At 56.7% G+C, this 22,721-nt stretch overlaps 2 protein-coding genes across 2 annotated transcripts; both read right to left on the bottom strand.

Annotated features, from left to right (window-relative positions):
- Positions 1-307: 307 nt before the first annotated feature.
- LOC309679689 (uncharacterized protein) lies at positions 308-6,217 on the bottom strand. The gene is made up of 3 exons (XM_082493070.1): positions 6,116-6,217; positions 2,573-2,669; positions 308-530 (listed from the first exon to the last, which is right to left on the bottom strand). Exons 1-3 carry the CDS (start codon positions 6,212-6,214, stop codon positions 400-402), a joined length of 327 nt encoding a protein of 108 aa, XP_082349196.1. The 5' UTR covers positions 6,215-6,217; the 3' UTR covers positions 308-399.
- A 2,915-nt stretch (positions 6,218-9,132) lies between these two features.
- On the bottom strand, positions 9,133-15,042 carry LOC309679809 (uncharacterized protein). The gene is made up of 3 exons (XM_082493226.1): positions 14,941-15,042; positions 11,398-11,494; positions 9,133-9,355 (listed from the first exon to the last, which is right to left on the bottom strand). Exons 1-3 carry the CDS (start codon positions 15,037-15,039, stop codon positions 9,225-9,227), a joined length of 327 nt encoding a protein of 108 aa, XP_082349352.1. The 5' UTR covers positions 15,040-15,042; the 3' UTR covers positions 9,133-9,224.
- Between the last annotated feature and the right edge of the window lie 7,679 nt (positions 15,043-22,721).

Genomic DNA, 22,721 nt, shown 5'->3' with positions numbered 1-22,721 from the left:
CGGGCAGCCCGGCAGAGAGAGAACGATAACGGCAGAAATGGACTCTGGGACGCATCTCTTTATAGTCTAAAATTCCTTTATAGAATAGAGGAGAATTGTTGTACAGGAGGTTTTTATTTTCAACTCCTTCGACATACATATTCATTTATCAGTAGATAATAAAAACGAGAGATTTTTCTCTATTTCAACGCCTCACGCCCATACTTACAGGTTTTAATGGTTTTTAATCCCCCCCATGAATTTTCAGACATTATGAGACTGCGACCCCTGCGTGACCCCCCCAGCCCCCACTCACCTGCTCCTCCGACACATCATCGCCGACCCCCACCCCCCCCCGGGGGACCTTGGGCTGCCCCAAATGACATCATCACCCACACAGACACACTCCCCCCTTTTCATTCACCCCCCAAAAAAGGCACAAAGCCACCGCGCCCAGGGCTGGTCCCGTCCCCTCGGGGCGCCCAACCACCGGCAGGCAAACCTGGGCAGGGGGGTGTACTGAGCGTCGCCAGACCCGTACAGCGAGACACCTGAAACACAAAAAGCCCCAATTATATTTCAGCAGATTAACAAAGAGCACAGAAGAAAGCAGAGGAATTCCCTCACACGGAGGGACGGGACAGCAGCTGAGCTACAGGAGGACTCCAGGGAAACAACTCAGCGCGAAATACAGCGCGGCCTTTCAAAGCCAGAGCGACTGGAACTCTTCCAGTCAGTATTAAGACTAATTGGTGCCATTCTGAGCACGACAGTAAACCCTCTGGCTGGCCCTGGGGAACCCCTCCTCCCTTCCTCACGGCGCTGCCGCGGGGACATCCCCCTGCCAGGCAGCCGCACAGGGCTGGGCCGTGACCAGAATCGACGCGACCGACCCCCTCAAACACCTACAGCCCTCGCGCCACCGCCACTGCTGCTGCTGCTGCAGCTGCACACCTTGCTGGGTCAGTACAGCTGAAAGGGAAGGGTAAAACTCTGAAGAGTGCAATGAACAAGGAAGAACAAAGCTCAGTCCTTCACTCTATGCTGAAGAGGCGCACGTATGCTTAGAGAAATCTCTCCCTCTCTCTCCAATAAAAATACTTATACTACTAAAGTATTTGACTTTCCTTCGGCACTAAATGAACTTGCCCAGCTGTCAGTCGATACCATTAAACTATCCATCTCCAAAGTACACAGCTATAATTTGACTCGGGGGGGGGGGGGGGGGGAGTTGGGCGCCGCACGATTAGCGGGGACATCTGGCTGGCTGCCCTGCCCAGGAGAGACGCTACTGAACCGCCGGGGAAACGCGCCGCTGACAGCCAGACAGAAATCAAGAACTTCAGAGCGCTCCGTCTCAAGATTGGCAATAAAACCCCGCTAACATTCAGTTGTCTCTTTTTAAACGCTTCCTTTGTTTAAACATTTGGTTTTAAACATTTCCTTTGTTAAACGTTTAAATGTAATTAAAAAAAGGCCCTGTTTTTAAAGCTTCAGAACAAATACCTAACTGCCAAAGCACACCGAATACACTGTAGGCTACAGCCACTTGGCAGTTGCAGTTTAAACAACGCTAGTCCATTTGTAAATTCTACAATCGTAACCTCTTTTAAAGTTTAATTTGGGATACAAAAATCAGCAAGATAAAAAATCCCCCGTACGGTTTTACTGGAGGGGGAGGGGGGGGAAATCAAATCCCTGCTCCCACAATCCATAAGGCTACCAAAAAGGACCGGCAGATGTGCCGATGCTTTCGGCTGTGCTGAACATGCAGAGGAACGTGTTTTTATGATGTCTCGCCTGTTACGACCGAGAACCCAAAGACCGGCGATGCCACCAAATTCGGAAGACAGGCTGTGCTTGGGCCTTTGGAAGGAAGCGGACTTTGTTGTTTGTTTGTTGTTTTGTGGGGTTTTTTTTTTTTTGGTTTGTTTGTTTTTGGTGGGTTGTTTGTTTTTTTAAAAAAAAAAAAAAAAAAAAAAAGAGAGGGAGAGAGCGCGCAAAGTCTTGTTGCCAAAAAAGGACATTAGGAAAGCAGCAGCTCACTAAAACCGCATCGGGACTCGCTGTCACAGGTTACAAGGCTGCCGGTGCTTCTTGGCAAAGCCCAGAAAACACGCAGAAGCCACGCTGCTTTGTCCCGCTTCGTCCATGTCTCTTCTGTGACCTCAACTGCTTTTTGTACAGAGGCTAGTATCTCAGTAAGGTTTTCCAGTACTACTGGAAGATATTTTAAAAACTTGTGGACTGAAAAAGCATAAAGCTTCTACCACAAAACCAAAGTCTCCTTCTTCGGAGCATCTGAACCCTTACGAACGCTTTCTTCCCTCTTTCAGTACAACGTTATTCTCACAGTGCCAGTTAACGGTAAGCACACAGAAAGAGATTATGCTTTCGGGAGGAGAAAATAAGCGGAGGGAAGCAAGCTTTGCATGGGTGCAAAGTGCTCCAGAACACACCTTATTTTTAGTATTCGCGTTCAAGTATTTCATCGAAAAGCTACGGGAGGAGAGTCGGCACATCCGTCACGTTAGCTTCAAAGCCCACACGACAAGGACCTTAGGAAAAAGGCAGACGCACACGAGAGACGTACCTCGTCCTCGCAGACCACTCTGGATCCTTTCCGTCTGTCCCGTACCGCCACAGCAGAAGAAAGGGAGACCACGGAAGAAAGGCTGGCAGTTGACAATCTGCCGAGAGAGGAAAAAATCCTTTAGCATAAAGCTGGGTAGGAATCTCAAGCTGCCTTCTTCCCTGAAGGTTTGCCAAGACGACAGCCGAGCGGAGGAAAAACTACTTGGCATCTCCTTTGGGACGCTTCTTGGGGCAGGCCACCAGAGCTCTTGCATTCTTCAGACAACCCTGCCTTTCATTGACTCACCGGCAGCTTCAGTTGCACTAGAGCCACCTTCCCGGGCCCACGCAGGTGACAGACACGGACAGGTACACTGCCTCAAGCCTACGTACAGCCAAGGTTTCCTCACCCTAGACAGCCCAAGGTGAATGTTTTTGTTACAAGGTACAGCAACCCACCGTCCCGTGAACGTCCCGTCCTTCCAAAAAGGCAATGATTTTTTCCAGGCCCTTTCTCCAGACGGTCAAGAGCTTTTAAAACTGCCGTTGCGCCACCGAACCTGCTCAGGGTCCCTGCCGGCTTTCAACTGCCCTCCGCCTTACCGGACACACGCTCTCTGCCGTCTCCCAACAGCAAAACTATGGCACGCGCCCAGACCCGAGCGCAACCCTGCCGGTGCCCACGCGCACCTCGCTCTTTGCACGAGGAGCCCCCGCGCATCCCTGAGAGCGCAGCCGCACGCCCAGGATCAGCTTCACCTACGCTGCTTTCAGGGGATGCCATTTCTGAAGCTTTAAACTGAAAACCGCCTCTAGACACTTGGCCACAGCAGAAGTCATGCACAACGACAACTCCACAAGCACGCAGCACCGCAAATTGCAAACCCGCAGCAGCAGCAGCTTCAGAGATATTTAGACCAGGAACAAGGGAGAAAAATAAAACAGCTTCATCTCGCGTGCGCAGGAAAGCCGCAGACAGAGAAGAGGGTCTGCCCTTTTCCTTAAAAGGGCTGAGAACGCTTTTTCCTTCCCTTCCGAAACGCGTCTCCTAGGTCTAAATATCGCAGCACCACGGCGGCAAGACCCAGAGTGGGGAACAACAGCCCCGCCACCAGTCGTTTATGGAGCGGGGCACGCAGACAGAGGGAAGGGTTTTGCCACACGCAACCCTGAATTTCCTGAGAAGTTACGTTTACCAAAAAGAGCCACTTGCAAGGTCCTGGCAAACAACATTTGGCAATAAAACTTTGATGTGTTTGACACACCCGATTTTTGGGGAACTCGCGATTGGCTTCCTGCTGCTGCTGCTGCTGTTGCTCTTCCTGCGGATATTCTACTTGTAGCCAAGTTTTTCACCACTGGTTCAAGCACTTACCTTCCTGGTACTACCAGCACATTTACACAGGCAAGTAACTTCATTGCTCTGCTCAAATTAGCCAAAGGAAAGTTACAGCCCTGAGAGAGGAGTGAAAAAGGGCAGGTCAGGCAGCAAAAGAGCTCTGCAGGCTGCACCAGGCAACACCGCGCTCCCCTTTGGAAACCACACACACACGCCCCAAAAAAGCCCACACCCCACACACAAAACAAACCAAAAAAAACCCCACCCATGAGGGAGCTGGGGGGAAATTAATGAAAGGGAAGACCAGCAGCTGCAACATTAAGTGAAATTCAGCTTTAACGCTGACCGCGTACTTCAGCGACCCTCTGAGCAGACACCTCAATGAGCTGAACGACTAGTCCTTTTCTGGAAGCACAAACTTTTTGGACCCAGATCGAAGGCTCAGCGGAACAGAACGTGGGTTGAGGCACAGGACAACGTGCCATCAACACTCGAAGGAAAAAAAAAAAGAAAAAAAAATTGAATAAAAATCAAGGGAAACATCAGTTTCCATCGTGTTTCATTCATTACGTTTCCACTGGCAACTAGGTGCTCAAAAATTAACGGCCCTCACACCGCAGACTCATAAAAATTCAGTTACGCAGGGGAAAAAGAAAAGGCTATTTCCAACTTGCCCATAAAATGAGCACGAACAAACAGAAGAGAAACACCGGACCCTAAAGAAGGTATCGGGCAACTCTTAATTCATCTGAGAGGAAAGTTCGCTCTTTTACCCGAAAGGAAGACATTCCTAACCACCCGGGCACCAATTTGGGAAGGAGGCACGCTCTCTTAACTGCAATTCTGCACCAGATTTTCCACGGTAGCAGCAGATTTGCCTTTTCTGGGGGTTTGACGCGGAGTACCCGTAGCTCCCCTGAACTCGCAAACGTTTCTCCCCACTCCCCCAGCCCCATGCCTGCCATTACCGGAGCAGCCGACAGAATTGACCCCGCAGGATTTTCCTCCCGGCACGCACCAGGGGACACTGGGAAAGGAGGAGGCGAGAAATGACCCTGTTTGTCACAGCCAGCCCATGGGGACAAGCCGGGGGACCCCCACGCTACCTCCGCCCTCGGGAGCGGGGCCACCAGAGGCAGCCGGTGTGGATGTAACACCCCAGGCGAGAGGCCGGGCTCCTCGCCGGGAGAAGGACGACTCGCCTCCCCGCTGCTCCTGGCGCCTCGCTGGGGACAGCCCGGCCTGCACCCGGCCGCTCCTTCTCCTTACAAGCTCCGGCTACTCGCAACAGTCTGGGCTTTTGACAAGGGCGTCCTTCAATCACCGTCCTGACTTGAGTATTGTCATTAAACACAACAGCTGCACACGGTATAAATATTTATTAGTTTGTGTGACTAATTACCTAATAACTACTCTAAACAGCATATAAAAAAAGAGCTGGACTCGAAGAGGAGAGGGTTCCCCCCAGAGACCCCCTCAGACACGGAGTTCAGCCTGCTGCACGCTGGCCTCCTGAACGCAGGGGTCCCACGGGACCAGACCCCCACCTCCAGGGAGGGTCCACGCACCCTGCCCACCCCGTGCTTTTCCCCGCAGCCCCCAGCGCCCTCCCGCCCCTCCCTGCCCCCCACCCCCACCCCCCCGCAAAACCAGCCAAACGGGAGTCTGCTCTTGGGCCCCCAAACAGCTCACTTACTGCCCGTTTCTGAGCCCCAAACCCCAGCTCCTGGGCCCGCTCTCAAGCCACAAAAACGCAGGACTCGACCCTTGCTTCTCACCGCAAAGCCACACAACTCCGGCTGCTTCTCAGCCCCAAAACCAGCCCCGGGAGCCTGCTTTCCAGCCCCAGGGGCAGAAGACCTGCCCTCCATTTCGGGCCCCCAACCAGCTCACCCTCTCTGCTTGCTCACCCCCTCGGCAGCCCCCGCGGGCCATGCTGAGGGCCGTGGCCGGCCCAGCCACCCCACAGCCCGGCACCCGCAGGGCTCACAGGCACTTTTGGCGAGCGCTGGGCAAGTGCGGAGGGCCCGGGCCCACCTCTTTGCGGGGCAGCGACAGCATGACCCGGGCACCGCTTCACTACCGCCTTTTCGGGCTTTATTTCTCCGGCACCACCAGCCCCGCACCCTAAACCCCCAAGGCCGACGGGACGCCGCGGGGAGCCGGGCCCAGCCACCCCCGCTCCGACCGTACTAGTGCCCCCTCCTCGGGTTTCCCGCTCACCTTGACGCGCTCCAGGTGCCTCACGACGTGCTGGCGGCGGCCACGCGGGCCTCCCTTTCCCCCCGGGCCGCGCCGCTCCGACTTCGAGCGGGGCGCCATTTTCCGCCAGCCCCCTCCGCTTCCGGAGCGCCCACCACGGCCCGCTCACGCCGCGCGCCCATTGGCCGTCGCCCGTAACCTTCCCTTGGAGCCCCTCTCAATTGGTCTGACGTCGCGTCAATCTCCACCTCTCCCCGCCTCGACGACGCGAGCTGACCAATCGTAGCGCGGCACCCGCGCTGTGATTGGCCCGCCCTCCCGCCACCCGCCCCGGAACGCTTGCCATGGTGAAGAGGCACCCGCGGCGGCGCGGGGCCGTTGCCGGGGCGACGGGGAGGTGCGGCCGGGCCTGGCTAAGGAGGGAGGGGAATTCACCGCAACCCGGCTTTTGCTTCTTAAAAACTTCAGAGATTTGCGTGACACAGCACGAAATAAACCGGTTGCGCAGCTTCGCCCCCCCCACCCCCCTCCATCCCCCGCAGCGCTCCCTGGCGTCAGGCACTTCGAGGGGGGACGGAGCTCCAACAGCTCGGGGGGGGGGGGGGGGGGGGGAGGGCAGCGGCCGCTGCGCCGGGGCGTTGGCCAACATCTGCGCGGGGGGACTCCCGGGGAGCTCCGGCGAGCTGGGGAGGCGCCCGGCCTCTGCGCCCGGCGGGGGTGCCCGCCTGCTTCCCCGCTCGCCTTCCGTCAGCTCTCGGGTAACTCCCGGGGGCTGCCCGGAGCCGGCTCGCCTCCAGCGGATCGGCAGCCTGCCGCAGCGGGCAGTTTGGAGCTTGCCGCCCCGCCACCCCCGGGCCGCCAGCGGGCAGGAGACACCCCCGCCCCCGGCGAAGGGGCTCGCTCGCCTCCGCGGGGCTCCTGGCCCCGCCCCGCCGCCGGGGATGGCGCCCGGTAACCGACCGTGCGGGGGCAGCGCTGCAGTACCGCGCTTCGGCCACGAGGGGGAAGCAGGAGCGAGAACGCGGCGGTGCGGGAGGCCGGGCCGGGGGTGGGAGGCGGAGCCAAAAGGAGGCGTGAGGCGGGGCCGGGGCGGGCGAGAGGCGGGGCGGGAGGCGGAGCCGAGACAGGCGGGAGGCGGAGCCGAGACAGGTGGGAGGCGGGGCCGGGTGGTCGAGAGGCGGGGCCGAAGTGGGCAGAAGGCGGGGCTGAAGAGGGCTGGGAGGCGGGGCCGAGGCGGGCGGAGAGACGTGGATGGGGAGGGGCGAGAGGCGGAGCCGAACCGAGGCGTGAGGCGGGCGAGAGGCGGGGCGGGAGGCGGAGCCGAGACAGGTGGGAGGCGGGGCCGGGGTGGTCGAGAGGCGGGGCCGAAGTGGGCAGAAGGCGGGGCTGAAGAGGGCTGGGAGGCGGGGCCGAGGTGGGCGGAGAGACGTGGATGGGGAGGGGCGAGAGGCGGAGCCGAACCGAGGCGTGAGGCGGGCGAGAGGCGGGGCGGGAGGCGGAGCCGAGACAGGTGGGAGGCGGGGCCGGGGTGGTCGAGAGGCGGGGCCGAAGTGGGCAGAAGGCGGGGCTGAAGAGGGCTGGGAGGCGGGGCCGAGGCGGGCGGAGAGACGTGGATGGGGAGGGGCGAGAGGCGGAGCCGAACCGAAGCGTGAGGCGGGGCCGAGATAGGTAGGAGGCGGAGCCGGGAAGATCGGCAGGCGGGGCTGAGGAGGGGCTGGAGGCGGGGCACAGGCAGGCGGGAGGCGGGACCGGTGTGGGCGGAGAGGCGGGGCTGCAGCGGGCAGTAGGCGGTGCTGAAGCGGCCTTGGAGGCGGGGCCGAGGCGGGTGGGGAGGCGGGGCCGGGGCAGCGGCTTTTGAAAGCGCTCCCGCCTATCCGCCCCGGAGCGGTTGCCATGGGGAAGAGGCACCTGCGGCGGTGCGGGGCCGTGCCCGGGCAGGCGAGACCGGGCCCCACGAAGAGGGGGGGGGGGCGGGAAATTCAGCGCAAGCCGGCTTTTGCTTCTTAAAGACTTTAGAGATTTGTGCGCCATAGCACTTAATAAACCGGTTGCGCAGCCCGGCCCCTCCGCAGCGCTGCCTGGGGTCAGGCACTTCGAGGGGGGACGGGGCTCCCGCAGCTCGGGGGGCACCGGCCGCTGCGCCGGCGCGAAGGCCCGCCTGCTTCCCCTCTTGCCTTCCGTCAGCGGACAGCGGGGGACACCCCCGCCCCCGGCGAAGGGGGGCTCCTCGGTGCTCCTGGCCCCGTCCCCCCCGTCGCCGAGGATGCAGCGGCGCCCCAGTACCGCGCTTCGGCCACGCGGGGAGCAGCAGCGGCGAGAACGAGGCGCGGCAGGAGGCCGGGCGGGAGGCGGGGCCGAGGTGGCCGAGAGGCGGAGCCGAGGTCAGTTCGAGGCGGAGCCCGGGTGGTCGAGAGGAAGGGCCGAAGTGGACGGAAGGCGGGGCCGAGGGGAGCGGGAGGCGGGGCACAAGCAGGCAGGGGGCGGGGCCGGGGCAGCAGCTCTTGAAAGCGCTTTTACCTCTTCGACAGAGGTTACAAGCGGGTGGCGAGTTTTTAAACGCTTTCCACAAAAATGCAAAGAAAGCCTTTCAAAAACCTTATAGTACACAGACATTTCACTTATGTGTCTAGCCACACATATATACATATATTTAGGGGGATGATAAACCCGGGAAACACCACAAAACCTCCAGGAGCTGAAGAGCAGAGACGTGGCAATTAAAGCAGAGGGACGGGCAGCCCGGCAGAGAGAGAACGATAACGGCAGAAATGGACTCTGGGACGCATCTCTTTATAGTCTAAAATTCCTTTATAGAATAGAGGAGAATTGTTGTACAGGAGGTTTTTATTTTCAACTCCTTCGACATACATATTCATTTATCAGTAGATAATAAAAACGAGAGATTTTTCTCTATTTCAACGCCTCACGCCCATACTTACAGGTTTTAATGGTTTTTAATCCCCCCCATGAATTTTCAGACATTATGAGACTGCGACCCCTGCGTGACCCCCCCAGCCCCCACTCACCTGCTCCTCCGACACATCATCGCCGACCCCCACCCCCCCCCGGGGGACCTTGGGCTGCCCCAAATGACATCATCACCCACACAGACACACTCCCCCCTTTTCATTCACCCCCCAAAAAAGGCACAAAGCCACCGCGCCCAGGGCTGGTCCCGTCCCCTCGGGGCGCCCAACCACCGGCAGGCAAACCTGGGCAGGGGGGTGTACTGAGCGTCGCCAGACCCGTACAGCGAGACACCTGAAACACAAAAAGCCCCAATTATATTTCAGCAGATTAACAAAGAGCACAGAAGAAAGCAGAGGAATTCCCTCACACGGAGGGACGGGACAGCAGCTGAGCTACAGGAGGACTCCAGGGAAACAACTCAGCGCGAAATACAGCGCGGCCTTTCAAAGCCAGAGCGACTGGAACTCTTCCAGTCAGTATTAAGACTAATTGGTGCCATTCTGAGCACGACAGTAAACCCTCTGGCTGGCCCTGGGGAACCCCTCCTCCCTTCCTCACGGCGCTGCCGCGGGGACATCCCCCTGCCAGGCAGCCGCACAGGGCTGGGCCGTGACCAGAATCGACGCGACCGACCCCCTCAAACACCTACAGCCCTCGCGCCACCGCCACTGCTGCTGCTGCTGCAGCTGCACACCTTGCTGGGTCAGTACAGCTGAAAGGGAAGGGTAAAACTCTGAAGAGTGCAATGAACAAGGAAGAACAAAGCTCAGTCCTTCACTCTATGCTGAAGAGGCGCACGTATGCTTAGAGAAATCTCTCCCTCTCTCTCCAATAAAAATACTTATACTACTAAAGTATTTGACTTTCCTTCGGCACTAAATGAACTTGCCCAGCTGTCAGTCGATACCATTAAACTATCCATCTCCAAAGTACACAGCTATAATTTGACTCGGGGGGGGGGGGGGGGGGAGTTGGGCGCCGCACGATTAGCGGGGACATCTGGCTGGCTGCCCTGCCCAGGAGAGACGCTACTGAACCGCCGGGGAAACGCGCCGCTGACAGCCAGACAGAAATCAAGAACTTCAGAGCGCTCCGTCTCAAGATTGGCAATAAAACCCCGCTAACATTCAGTTGTCTCTTTTTAAACGCTTCCTTTGTTTAAACATTTGGTTTTAAACATTTCCTTTGTTAAACGTTTAAATGTAATTAAAAAAAGGCCCTGTTTTTAAAGCTTCAGAACAAATACCTAACTGCCAAAGCACACCGAATACACTGTAGGCTACAGCCACTTGGCAGTTGCAGTTTAAACAACGCTAGTCCATTTGTAAATTCTACAATCGTAACCTCTTTTAAAGTTTAATTTGGGATACAAAAATCAGCAAGATAAAAAATCCCCCGTACGGTTTTACTGGAGGGGGAGGGGGGGGAAATCAAATCCCTGCTCCCACAATCCATAAGGCTACCAAAAAGGACCGGCAGATGTGCCGATGCTTTCGGCTGTGCTGAACATGCAGAGGAACGTGTTTTTATGATGTCTCGCCTGTTACGACCGAGAACCCAAAGACCGGCGATGCCACCAAATTCGGAAGACAGGCTGTGCTTGGGCCTTTGGAAGGAAGCGGACTTTGTTGTTTGTTTGTTGTTTTGTGGGGTTTTTTTTTTTTTGGTTTGTTTGTTTTTGGTGGGTTGTTTGTTTTTTTAAAAAAAAAAAAAAAAAAAAAAAGAGAGGGAGAGAGCGCGCAAAGTCTTGTTGCCAAAAAAGGACATTAGGAAAGCAGCAGCTCACTAAAACCGCATCGGGACTCGCTGTCACAGGTTACAAGGCTGCCGGTGCTTCTTGGCAAAGCCCAGAAAACACGCAGAAGCCACGCTGCTTTGTCCCGCTTCGTCCATGTCTCTTCTGTGACCTCAACTGCTTTTTGTACAGAGGCTAGTATCTCAGTAAGGTTTTCCAGTACTACTGGAAGATATTTTAAAAACTTGTGGACTGAAAAAGCATAAAGCTTCTACCACAAAACCAAAGTCTCCTTCTTCGGAGCATCTGAACCCTTACGAACGCTTTCTTCCCTCTTTCAGTACAACGTTATTCTCACAGTGCCAGTTAACGGTAAGCACACAGAAAGAGATTATGCTTTCGGGAGGAGAAAATAAGCGGAGGGAAGCAAGCTTTGCATGGGTGCAAAGTGCTCCAGAACACACCTTATTTTTAGTATTCGCGTTCAAGTATTTCATCGAAAAGCTACGGGAGGAGAGTCGGCACATCCGTCACGTTAGCTTCAAAGCCCACACGACAAGGACCTTAGGAAAAAGGCAGACGCACACGAGAGACGTACCTCGTCCTCGCAGACCACTCTGGATCCTTTCCGTCTGTCCCGTACCGCCACAGCAGAAGAAAGGGAGACCACGGAAGAAAGGCTGGCAGTTGACAATCTGCCGAGAGAGGAAAAAATCCTTTAGCATAAAGCTGGGTAGGAATCTCAAGCTGCCTTCTTCCCTGAAGGTTTGCCAAGACGACAGCCGAGCGGAGGAAAAACTACTTGGCATCTCCTTTGGGACGCTTCTTGGGGCAGGCCACCAGAGCTCTTGCATTCTTCAGACAACCCTGCCTTTCATTGACTCACCGGCAGCTTCAGTTGCACTAGAGCCACCTTCCCGGGCCCACGCAGGTGACAGACACGGACAGGTACACTGCCTCAAGCCTACGTACAGCCAAGGTTTCCTCACCCTAGACAGCCCAAGGTGAATGTTTTTGTTACAAGGTACAGCAACCCACCGTCCCGTGAACGTCCCGTCCTTCCAAAAAGGCAATGATTTTTTCCAGGCCCTTTCTCCAGACGGTCAAGAGCTTTTAAAACTGCCGTTGCGCCACCGAACCTGCTCAGGGTCCCTGCCGGCTTTCAACTGCCCTCCGCCTTACCGGACACACGCTCTCTGCCGTCTCCCAACAGCAAAACTATGGCACGCGCCCAGACCCGAGCGCAACCCTGCCGGTGCCCACGCGCACCTCGCTCTTTGCACGAGGAGCCCCCGCGCATCCCTGAGAGCGCAGCCGCACGCCCAGGATCAGCTTCACCTACGCTGCTTTCAGGGGATGCCATTTCTGAAGCTTTAAACTGAAAACCGCCTCTAGACACTTGGCCACAGCAGAAGTCATGCACAACGACAACTCCACAAGCACGCAGCACCGCAAATTGCAAACCCGCAGCAGCAGCAGCTTCAGAGATATTTAGACCAGGAACAAGGGAGAAAAATAAAACAGCTTCATCTCGCGTGCGCAGGAAAGCCGCAGACAGAGAAGAGGGTCTGCCCTTTTCCTTAAAAGGGCTGAGAACGCTTTTTCCTTCCCTTCCGAAACGCGTCTCCTAGGTCTAAATATCGCAGCACCACGGCGGCAAGACCCAGAGTGGGGAACAACAGCCCCGCCACCAGTCGTTTATGGAGCGGGGCACGCAGACAGAGGGAAGGGTTTTGCCACACGCAACCCTGAATTTCCTGAGAAGTTACGTTTACCAAAAAGAGCCACTTGCAAGGTCCTGGCAAACAACATTTGGCAATAAAACTTTGATGTGTTTGACACACCCGATTTTTGGGGAACTCGCGATTGGCTTCCTGCTGCTGCTGCTGCTGTTGCTCTTCCTGCGGATATTCTACTTGTAGCCAAGTTTTTCACCACTGGTTCAAGCACTTACCTTCCTGGTACTACCAGCACATTTACACAGGCAAGTAACTTCATTGCTCTGCTCAAATTAGCCAAAGGAAAGTTACAGCCCTGAGAGAGGAGTGAAAAAGGGCAGGTCAGGCAGCAAAAGAGCTCTGCAGGCTGCACCAGGCAACACCGCGCTCCCCTTTGGAAACCACACACACACGCCCCAAAAAAGCCCACACCCCACACACAAAACAAACCAAAAAAAACCCCACCCATGAGGGAGCTGGGGGGAAATTAATGAAAGGGAAGACCAGCAGCTGCAACATTAAGTGAAATTCAGCTTTAACGCTGACCGCGTACTTCAGCGACCCTCTGAGCAGACACCTCAATGAGCTGAACGACTAGTCCTTTTCTGGAAGCACAAACTTTTTGGACCCAGATCGAAGGCTCAGCGGAACAGAACGTGGGTTGAGGCACAGGACAACGTGCCATCAACACTCGAAGGAAAAAAAAAAAGAAAAAAAAATTGAATAAAAATCAAGGGAAACATCAGTTTCCATCGTGTTTCATTCATTACGTTTCCACTGGCAACTAGGTGCTCAAAAATTAACGGCCCTCACACCGCAGACTCATAAAAATTCAGTTACGCAGGGGAAAAAGAAAAGGCTATTTCCAACTTGCCCATAAAATGAGCACGAACAAACAGAAGAGAAACACCGGACCCTAAAGAAGGTATCGGGCAACTCTTAATTCATCTGAGAGGAAAGTTCGCTCTTTTACCCGAAAGGAAGACATTCCTAACCACCCGGGCACCAATTTGGGAAGGAGGCACGCTCTCTTAACTGCAATTCTGCACCAGATTTTCCACGGTAGCAGCAGATTTGCCTTTTCTGGGGGTTTGACGCGGAGTACCCGTAGCTCCCCTGAACTCGCAAACGTTTCTCCCCACTCCCCCAGCCCCATGCCTGCCATTACCGGAGCAGCCGACAGAATTGACCCCGCAGGATTTTCCTCCCGGCACGCACCAGGGGACACTGGGAAAGGAGGAGGCGAGAAATGACCCTGTTTGTCACAGCCAGCCCATGGGGACAAGCCGGGGGACCCCCACGCTACCTCCGCCCTCGGGAGCGGGGCCACCAGAGGCAGCCGGTGTGGATGTAACACCCCAGGCGAGAGGCCGGGCTCCTCGCCGGGAGAAGGACGACTCGCCTCCCCGCTGCTCCTGGCGCCTCGCTGGGGACAGCCCGGCCTGCACCCAGCCGCTCCTTCTCCTTACAAGCTCCGGCTACTCGCAACAGTCTGGGCTTTTGACAAGGGCGTCCTTCAATCACCGTCCTGACTTGAGTATTGTCATTAAACACAACAGCTGCACACGGTATAAATATTTATTAGTTTGTGTGACTAATTACCTAATAACTACTCTAAACAGCATATAAAAAAAGAGCTGGACTCGAAGAGGAGAGGGTTCCCCCCAGAGACCCCCTCAGACACGGAGTTCAGCCTGCTGCACGCTGGCCTCCTGAACGCAGGGGTCCCACGGGACCAGACCCCCACCTCCAGGGAGGGTCCACGCACCCTGCCCACCCCGTGCTTTTCCCCGCAGCCCCCAGCGCCCTCCCGCCCCTCCCTGCCCCCCACCCCCACCCCCCCGCAAAACCAGCCAAACGGGAGTCTGCTCTTGGGCCCCCAAACAGCTCACTTACTGCCCGTTTCTGAGCCCCAAACCCCAGCTCCTGGGCCCGCTCTCAAGCCACAAAAACGCAGGACTCGACCCTTGCTTCTCACCGCAAAGCCACACAACTCCGGCTGCTTCTCAGCCCCAAAACCAGCCCCGGGAGCCTGCTTTCCAGCCCCAGGGGCAGAAGACCTGCCCTCCATTTCGGGCCCCCAACCAGCTCACCCTCTCTGCTTGCTCACCCCCTCGGCAGCCCCCGCGGGCCATGCTGAGGGCCGTGGCCGGCCCAGCCACCCCACAGCCCGGCACCCGCAGGGCTCACAGGCACTTTTGGCGAGCGCTGGGCAAGTGCGGAGGGCCCGGGCCCACCTCTTTGCGGGGCAGCGACAGCATGACCCGGGCACCGCTTCACTACCGCCTTTTCGGGCTTTATTTCTCCGGCACCACCAGCCCCGCACCCTAAACCCCCAAGGCCGACGGGACGCCGCGGGGAGCCGGGCCCAGCCACCCCCGCTCCGACCGTACTAGTGCCCCCTCCTCGGGTTTCCCGCTCACCTTGACGCGCTCCAGGTGCCTCACGACGTGCTGGCGGCGGCCACGCGGGCCTCCCTTTCCCCCCGGGCCGCGCCGCTCCGACTTCGAGCGGGGCGCCATTTTCCGCCAGCCCCCTCCGCTTCCGGAGCGCCCACCACGGCCCGCTCACGCCGCGCGCCCATTGGCCGTCGCCCGTAACCTTCCCTTGGAGCCCCTCTCAATTGGTCTGACGTCGCGTCAATCTCCACCTCTCCCCGCCTCGACGACGCGAGCTGACCAATCGTAGCGCGGCACCCGCGCTGTGATTGGCCCGCCCTCCCGCCACCCGCCCCGGAACGCTTGCCATGGTGAAGAGGCACCCGCGGCGGCGCGGGGCCGTTGCCGGGGCGACGGGGAGGTGCGGCCGGGCCTGGCTAAGGAGGGAGGGGAATTCACCGCAACCCGGCTTTTGCTTCTTAAAAACTTCAGAGATTTGCGTGACACAGCACGAAATAAACCGGTTGCGCAGCTTCGCCCCCCCCCACCCCCCTCCATCCCCCGCAGCGCTCCCTGGCGTCAGGCACTTCGAGGGGGGACGGAGCTCCAACAGCTCGGGGGGGGGGGGGGGGGGGGGAGGGCAGCGGCCGCTGCGCCGGGGCGTTGGCCAACATCTGCGCGGGGGGACTCCCGGGGAGCTCCGGCGAGCTGGGGAGGCGCCCGGCCTCTGCGCCCGGCGGGGGTGCCCGCCTGCTTCCCCGCTCGCCTTCCGTCAGCTCTCGGGTAACTCCCGGGGGCTGCCCGGAGCCGGCTCGCCTCCAGCGGATCGGCAGCCTGCCGCAGCGGGCAGTTTGGAGCTTGCCGCCCCGCCACCCCCGGGCCGCCAGCGGGCAGGAGACACCCCCGCCCCCGGCGAAGGGGCTCGCTCGCCTCCGCGGGGCTCCTGGCCCCGCCCCGCCGCCGGGGATGGCGCCCGGTAACCGACCGTGCGGGGGCAGCGCTGCAGTACCGCGCTTCGGCCACGAGGGGGAAGCAGGAGCGAGAACGCGGCGGTGCGGGAGGCCGGGCCGGGGGTGGGAGGCGGAGCCAAAAGGAGGCGTGAGGCGGGGCCGGGGCGGGCGAGAGGCGGGGCGGGAGGCGGAGCCGAGACAGGCGGGAGGCGGAGCCGAGACAGGTGGGAGGCGGGGCCGGGTGGTCGAGAGGCGGGGCCGAAGTGGGCAGAAGGCGGGGCTGAAGAGGGCTGGGAGGCGGGGCCGAGGCGGGCGGAGAGACGTGGATGGGGAGGGGCGAGAGGCGGAGCCGAACCGAGGCGTGAGGCGGGCGAGAGGCGGGGCGGGAGGCGGAGCCGAGACAGGTGGGAGGCGGGGCCGGGGTGGTCGAGAGGCGGGGCCGAAGTGGGCAGAAGGCGGGGCTGAAGAGGGCTGGGAGGCGGGGCCGAGGCGGGCGGAGAGACGTGGATGGGGAGGGGCGAGAGGCGGAGCCGAACCGAAGCGTGAGGCGGGGCCGAGATAGGTAGGAGGCGGAGCCGGGAAGATCGGCAGGCGGGGCTGAGGAGGGGCTGGAGGCGGGGCACAGGCAGGCGGGAGGCGGGACCGGTGTGGGCGGAGAGGCGGGGCTGCAGCGGGCAGTAGGCGGTGCTGAAGCGGCCTTGGAGGCGGGGCCGAGGCGGGTGGGGAGGCGGGGCCGGGGCAGCGGCTTTTGAAAGCGCTCCCGCCTATCCGCCCCGGAGCGGTTGCCATGGGGAAGAGGCACCTGCGGCGGTGCGGGGCCGTGCCCGGGCAGGCGAGACCGGGCCCCACGAAGAGGGGGGGGGGCGGGAAATTCAGCGCAAGCCGGCTTTTGCTTCTTAAAGACTTTAGAGATTTGTGCGCCATAGCACTTAATAAACCGGTTGCGCAGCCCGGCCCCTCCGCAGCGCTGCCTGGGGTCAGGCACTTCGAGGGGGGACGGGGCTCCCGCAGCTCGGGGGGCACCGGCCGCTGCGCCAGCGCGAAGGCCCGTCTGCTTCCCCTCTTGCCTTCCGTCAGCGGACAGCGGGGGACACCCCCGCCCCCGGCGAAGGGGGGCTCCTCGGTGCTCCTGGCCCCGTCCCCCCCGTCGCCGGGGATGCAGCGGCGCCCCAGTACCGCGCTTCGGCCACGCGGGGAGCAGCAGCGGCGAGAACGAGGCGCGGCAGGAGGCCGGGCGGGAGGCGGGGCCGAGGTGGCCGAGAGGCGGAGCCGAGGTCAGTTCGAGGCGGAGCCCGGGTGGTCGAGAGGAAGGGCCGAAGTGGACGGAAGGCGGGGCCGAGGGGGTACGGGAGGAGGGGCCGAAGTGGACGGAAGGCGGGGCCGAGGGGAGCGGGAGGCGGGGCACAAGCAGGCAGGGGGCGGGGCCGGGGCAGCAGCTCTTGAAAGCGCTTTTACCTCTTCGACAGAGGTTACAAGCGGGTGGCGAGTTTTTAAACGCTTTCCACAAAAATGCAAAGAAAGCCTTTCAAAAACCTTATAGTACACAGACATTTCACTTATGTGTCTAGCCACACATATATACATATATTTAGGGGGATGATAAACCCGGGAAACACCACAAAACCTCCAGGAGCTGAAGAGCAGAGACGTGGCAATTAAAGCAGAGGGACGGGCAGCCCGGCAGAGAGAGAACGATAACGGCAGAAATGGACTCTGGGACGCATCTCTTTATAGTCTAAAATTCCTTTATAGAATAGAGGAGAATTGTTGTACAGGAGGTTTTTATTTTCAACTCCTTCGACATACATATTCATTTATCAGTAGATAATAAAAACGAGAGATTTTTCTCTATTTCAATGCCTCACGCCCATACTTACAGGTTTTAATGGTTTTTAATCCCCCCCATGAATTTTCAGACATTATGAGACTGCGACCCCTGCGTGACCCCCCCAGCCCCCACTCACCTGCTCCTCCGACACATCATCGCCGACCCCCACCCCCCCCCGGGGGACCTTGGGCTGCCCCAAATGACATCATCACCCACACAGACACACTCCCCCCTTTTCATTCACCCCCCAAAAAAGGCACAAAGCCACCGCGCCCAGGGCTGGTCCCGTCCCCTCGGGGCGCCCAACCACCGGCAGGCAAACCTGGGCAGGGGGGTGTACTGAGCGTCGCCAGACCCGTACAGCGAGACACCTGAAACACAAAAAGCCCCAATTATATTTCAGCAGATTAACAAAGAGCACAGAAGAAAGCAGAGGAATTCCCTCACACGGAGGGACGGGACAGCAGCTGAGCTACAGGAGGACTCCAGGGAAACAACTCAGCGCGAAATACAGCGCGGCCTTTCAAAGCCAGAGCGACTGGAACTCTTCCAGTCAGTATTAAGACTAATTGGTGCCATTCTGAGCACGACAGTAAACCCTCTGGCTGGCCCTGGGGAACCCCTCCTCCCTTCCTCACGGCGCTGCCGCGGGGACATCCCCCTGCCAGGCAGCCGCACAGGGCTGGGCCGTGACCAGAATCGACGCGACCGACCCCCTCAAACACCTACAGCCCTCGCGCCACCGCCACTGCTGCTGCTGCTGCAGCTGCACACCTTGCTGGGTCAGTACAGCTGAAAGGGAAGGGTAAAACTCTGAAGAGTGCAATGAACAAGGAAGAACAAAGCTCAGTCCTTCACTCTATGCTGAAGAGGCGCACGTATGCTTAGAGAAATCTCTCCCTCTCTCTCCAATAAAAATACTTATACTACTAAAGTATTTGACTTTCCTTCGGCACTAAATGAACTTGCCCAGCTGTCAGTCGATACCATTAAACTATCCATCTCCAAAGTACACAGCTATAATTTGACTCGGGGGGGGGGGTTGGGCACCGCACGATTAGCGGGGACATCTGGCTGGCTGCCCTGCCCAGGAGAGACGCTACTGAACCGCCGGGGAAACGCGCCGCTGACAGCCAGACAGAAATCAAGAACTTCAGAGCGCTCCGTCTCAAGATTGGCAATAAAACCCCGCTAACATTCAGTTGTCTCTTTTTAAACGCTTCCTTTGTTTAAACATTTGGTTTTAAACATTTCCTTTGTTAAACGTTTAAATGTAATTAAAAAAAGGCCCTGTTTTTAAAGCTTCAGAACAAATACCTAACTGCCAAAGCACACCGAATACACTGTAGGCTACAGCCACTTGGCAGTTGCAGTTTAAACAACGCTAGTCCATTTGTAAATTCTACAATCGTAACCTCTTTTAAAGTTTAATTTGGGATACAAAAATCAGCAAGATAAAAAATCCCCCGTACGGTTTTACTGGAGGGGGAGGGGGGGGAAATCAAATCCCTGCTCCCACAATCCATAAGGCTACCAAAAAGGACCGGCAGATGTGCCGATGCTTTCGGCTGTGCTGAACATGCAGAGGAACGTGTTTTTATGATGTCTCGCCTGTTACGACCGAGAACCCAAAGACCGGCGATGCCACCAAATTCGGAAGACAGGCTGTGCTTGGGCCTTTGGAAGGAAGTGGACTTTGTTGTTTGTTTGTTGTTTTGTGGGTTTTTTTTTTTTTGGTTTGTTTGTTTTTGGTGGGTTGTTTGTTTTTTTTAAAAAAAAAAAAAAAAAAAAAAAGAGAGGGAGAGAGCGCGCAAAGTCTTGTTGCCAAAAAAGGACATTAGGAAAGCAGCAGCTCACTAAAACCGCATCGGGACTCGCTGTCACAGGTTACAAGGCTGCCGGTGCTTCTTGGCAAAGCCCAGAAAACACGCAGAAGCCACGCTGCTTTGTCCCGCTTCGTCCATGTCTCTTCTGTGACCTCAACTGCTTTTTGTACAGAGGCTAGTATCTCAGTAAGGTTTTCCAGTACTACTGGAAGATATTTTAAAAACTTGTGGACTGAAAAAGCATAAAGCTTCTACCACAAAACCAAAGTCTCCTTCTTCGGAGCATCTGAACCCTTACGAACGCTTTCTTCCCTCTTTCAGTACAACGTTATTCTCACAGTGCCAGTTAACGGTAAGCACACAGAAAGAGATTATGCTTTCGGGAGGAGAAAATAAGCGGAGGGAAGCAAGCTTTGCATGGGTGCAAAGTGCTCCAGAACACACCTTATTTTTAGTATTCGCGTTCAAGTATTTCATCGAAAAGCTACGGGAGGAGAGTCGGCACATCCGTCACGTTAGCTTCAAAGCCCACACGACAAGGACCTTAGGAAAAAGGCAGACGCACACGAGAGACGTACCTCGTCCTCGCAGACCACTCTGGATCCTTTCCGTCTGTCCCGTACCGCCACGGTAGAAGAAAGGGAGACCACGGAAGAAAGGCTGGCAGTTGACAATCTGCCGAGAGGGGAAAAAAACTCTTTAGCGTAAAGCCGGGTAGGAATCTCAAGCTGCCTTCTTCCCTGAAGGTTTGCCAAGACGACAGCCGAGCGGAGGAAAATGTATTTGGCATCACCTTTGCGACGGTTGTTGGTGCAGGCCACTACTCCCCCCCGCCCCATGCATGCGATGCCCTGAGCAGCCCCTGACCTCCCCCTGCGCAGCTCCCATAGCCCCGCACGCACCGAATCGCAAGAGGGAGACCCGCCACTGCCGCTTTTCTGGGCACACGCGGGTGGCCAGGCCCCCCCCCCCCCCCCCCCCCCGTATTTAACATAGTAATGGGGAGGAGGAGAAAAGGCTGGAACGAGAAAAATAAGATAAGTGAGGAGCTAGGAGACAAAGAAAGGCCGAAAGAAAAGGCCAGAGAGGTAGAGAAATCAAGAGAAACATGGACGAGGAGCCCTACAGAGAAATGGAGCAAGAAAATGCGGGGGGGGGGGGGGGGTATGATCACGGTGGGGGGAATAAGGGAAGATCGAGGAAGGGGATTGTGAACACACTCCAGTGACTCGGAGCGTCAACACTCGGGTGTTGAAAACAGGTATCTCACAATAAGCGTTGTTTAGCCCTGTGTGCTTGACCCGCGGAACACCTGTGTTCGATACCACAGGCCTGTCACGGACTCGGGGGCGCCCGTCACACACGCAGGAGATTCGCGCCCCGCCGTGGGGACGATCAAAGCAACGCGGAAGCTCCGCCTGCGCCAGTCCCGACACGCAGATGGAAGCCAGCAGCTCCGGTGCCTCCAGCGCCGACTGAGCCCGCCGCTGCCGCGTTCCCGCCCGTGCGAGGCCGGCGCCGCCGTTCCGCTCTCAGGCCACGCGGCGGTAGCAGAGGCGAGCACGCGGCCGGGAGGGGCGGGACGGCGCGTGCCCCGTGCGGCCCCGGCGCTGCAGTTCCGCGCTTCGCGCGGCGAGCGCGCGCCGCCCCCGCGCACGTGCGGCAGCAGCGGCGTTTCCTTATCGGGAGGCAGCGACGAGCGCGGGGGCGCCGGCATCGCGGTGTCGCGTTGCTGGTACTGGCGGACGGCAGCGTGGAGCACGGGGATGCCACGCGCATGCGCCGCGCCGAGCTGCAGTGCCGGCTCTCGGTCGCCGGGCGGCAGTGGCGAGTGCGGCAAGGCCCGCGCCACTGCGCATGCGCGGCCAGTGGGCGGTGGTACCGGCTTTGGGCTGGCGGGCTGGAGGTGCGGCGAGCTGCGGCGCTAAGAAAAGGCAAGAAATAATTAAAAAATAAAGACGGTGAACGGGAGACAGGTAGCCAGAAAAATTTAAAAGCAATGGGGTTTAAGGAAATAGGGGAAAAAAGATAAAAACAGGGACAGTGGACTAAAATGCAGACAGAAGTTTCAAAAAGTGAGGGCTTATTGAAAGACAAGACAGTGAGCCGGATAAAAGTAGACACAAAGTTATAAAATAAAGTGATTAAGAAATAAAAATTAAAAATAGCACCAGCGAACTAAAACGGAGACATAGAAAGAAAATCTGAAACGTGATGGCAAAGCAGCAAGAGATGAAATAAAAAAAGGCAAGGGTAGAAAAATAAGCACAGAAAGAACTTCTAAAAAGCGAGGGGTATTAGGGAAATAAAGGGAAAAAATAGGGCAAACGAAAGATGAGAAATAATTAAAAAATAAAGCCAGTGAAATAAAGACAGCGAATGGGATAAAAGTAGACACAATTTTTTAACACCACTGGTGATTAAGGAAGTAAAAATAGTGATGGCAAACAAAACTGGAGACATAGAAAATTTTAAAAGTGATGGCACAAAGGAAAACAAAAATAAAAAAATAAAGACAGCTACTGAGATAAAAGTAGAAGATTTTTCAAGCTAAAGGATTGAGAGGAAAGGACTAAAAAATAGCAAGTGTACTAAAACACAGACATAGACATTTAAAGAGTGAAGAAAGCCAAAAAATAAAGGCAGTGAATGGGATAAAAGTCACTCTAGAAAGAAAACTTAAAAAATGATGAGCATTAGGGAATAAAAGAAAAAAAACAGTGAGGGCAAACTAAAACAGAGTCATAGAAAGAAAATCTAAAAAGCAACAGTACTAAGGAAAGACAAATAATTAAAGCATAAATACAGGGAAATGAAGACAGCAAACAAGATAAAAGTAGATAGAAATTTTTTAAAGTAATGGGGATTAAAGAAATAAAGAGAAAATTAAAAACAGGGTCATCAAAATAAAACTGAGACATAGAAAGAAAATCTAAGATGAGAGCTCACAAGGAACAAGAATACCGAAGGGAAAAAAGTAGGTATAGAAGGAACATTTTAAAAGCGATGGAGATAGGAAATAAAGGGAAAAAACAAAAAGTAGAGACAGCAAACTAAAAGAGATATAGAAAGAAAATTTGAAAAGTGAGGGCACTAAGGAAAGACAAGTAATTAAAACATAGAGAACTAAAGTTAGTGAATGGGATAAAACTAGACAGGCAATTTAAAGTTGTTTTTACTCTGGAAAATGCAGACCTTTATTTTAAGCCGTTAAAAGCATTT

Source organism: Vanellus vanellus (assembly GCF_965231255.1).
Source record: "Vanellus vanellus genome assembly, chromosome: 19".
Taxonomy (NCBI): Eukaryota; Metazoa; Chordata; class Aves; order Charadriiformes; family Charadriidae; genus Vanellus; species Vanellus vanellus.
The sequence above is the reverse complement of the archived record's forward strand: the minus strand, read 5'-3'. Positions and strand labels throughout refer to the sequence as shown.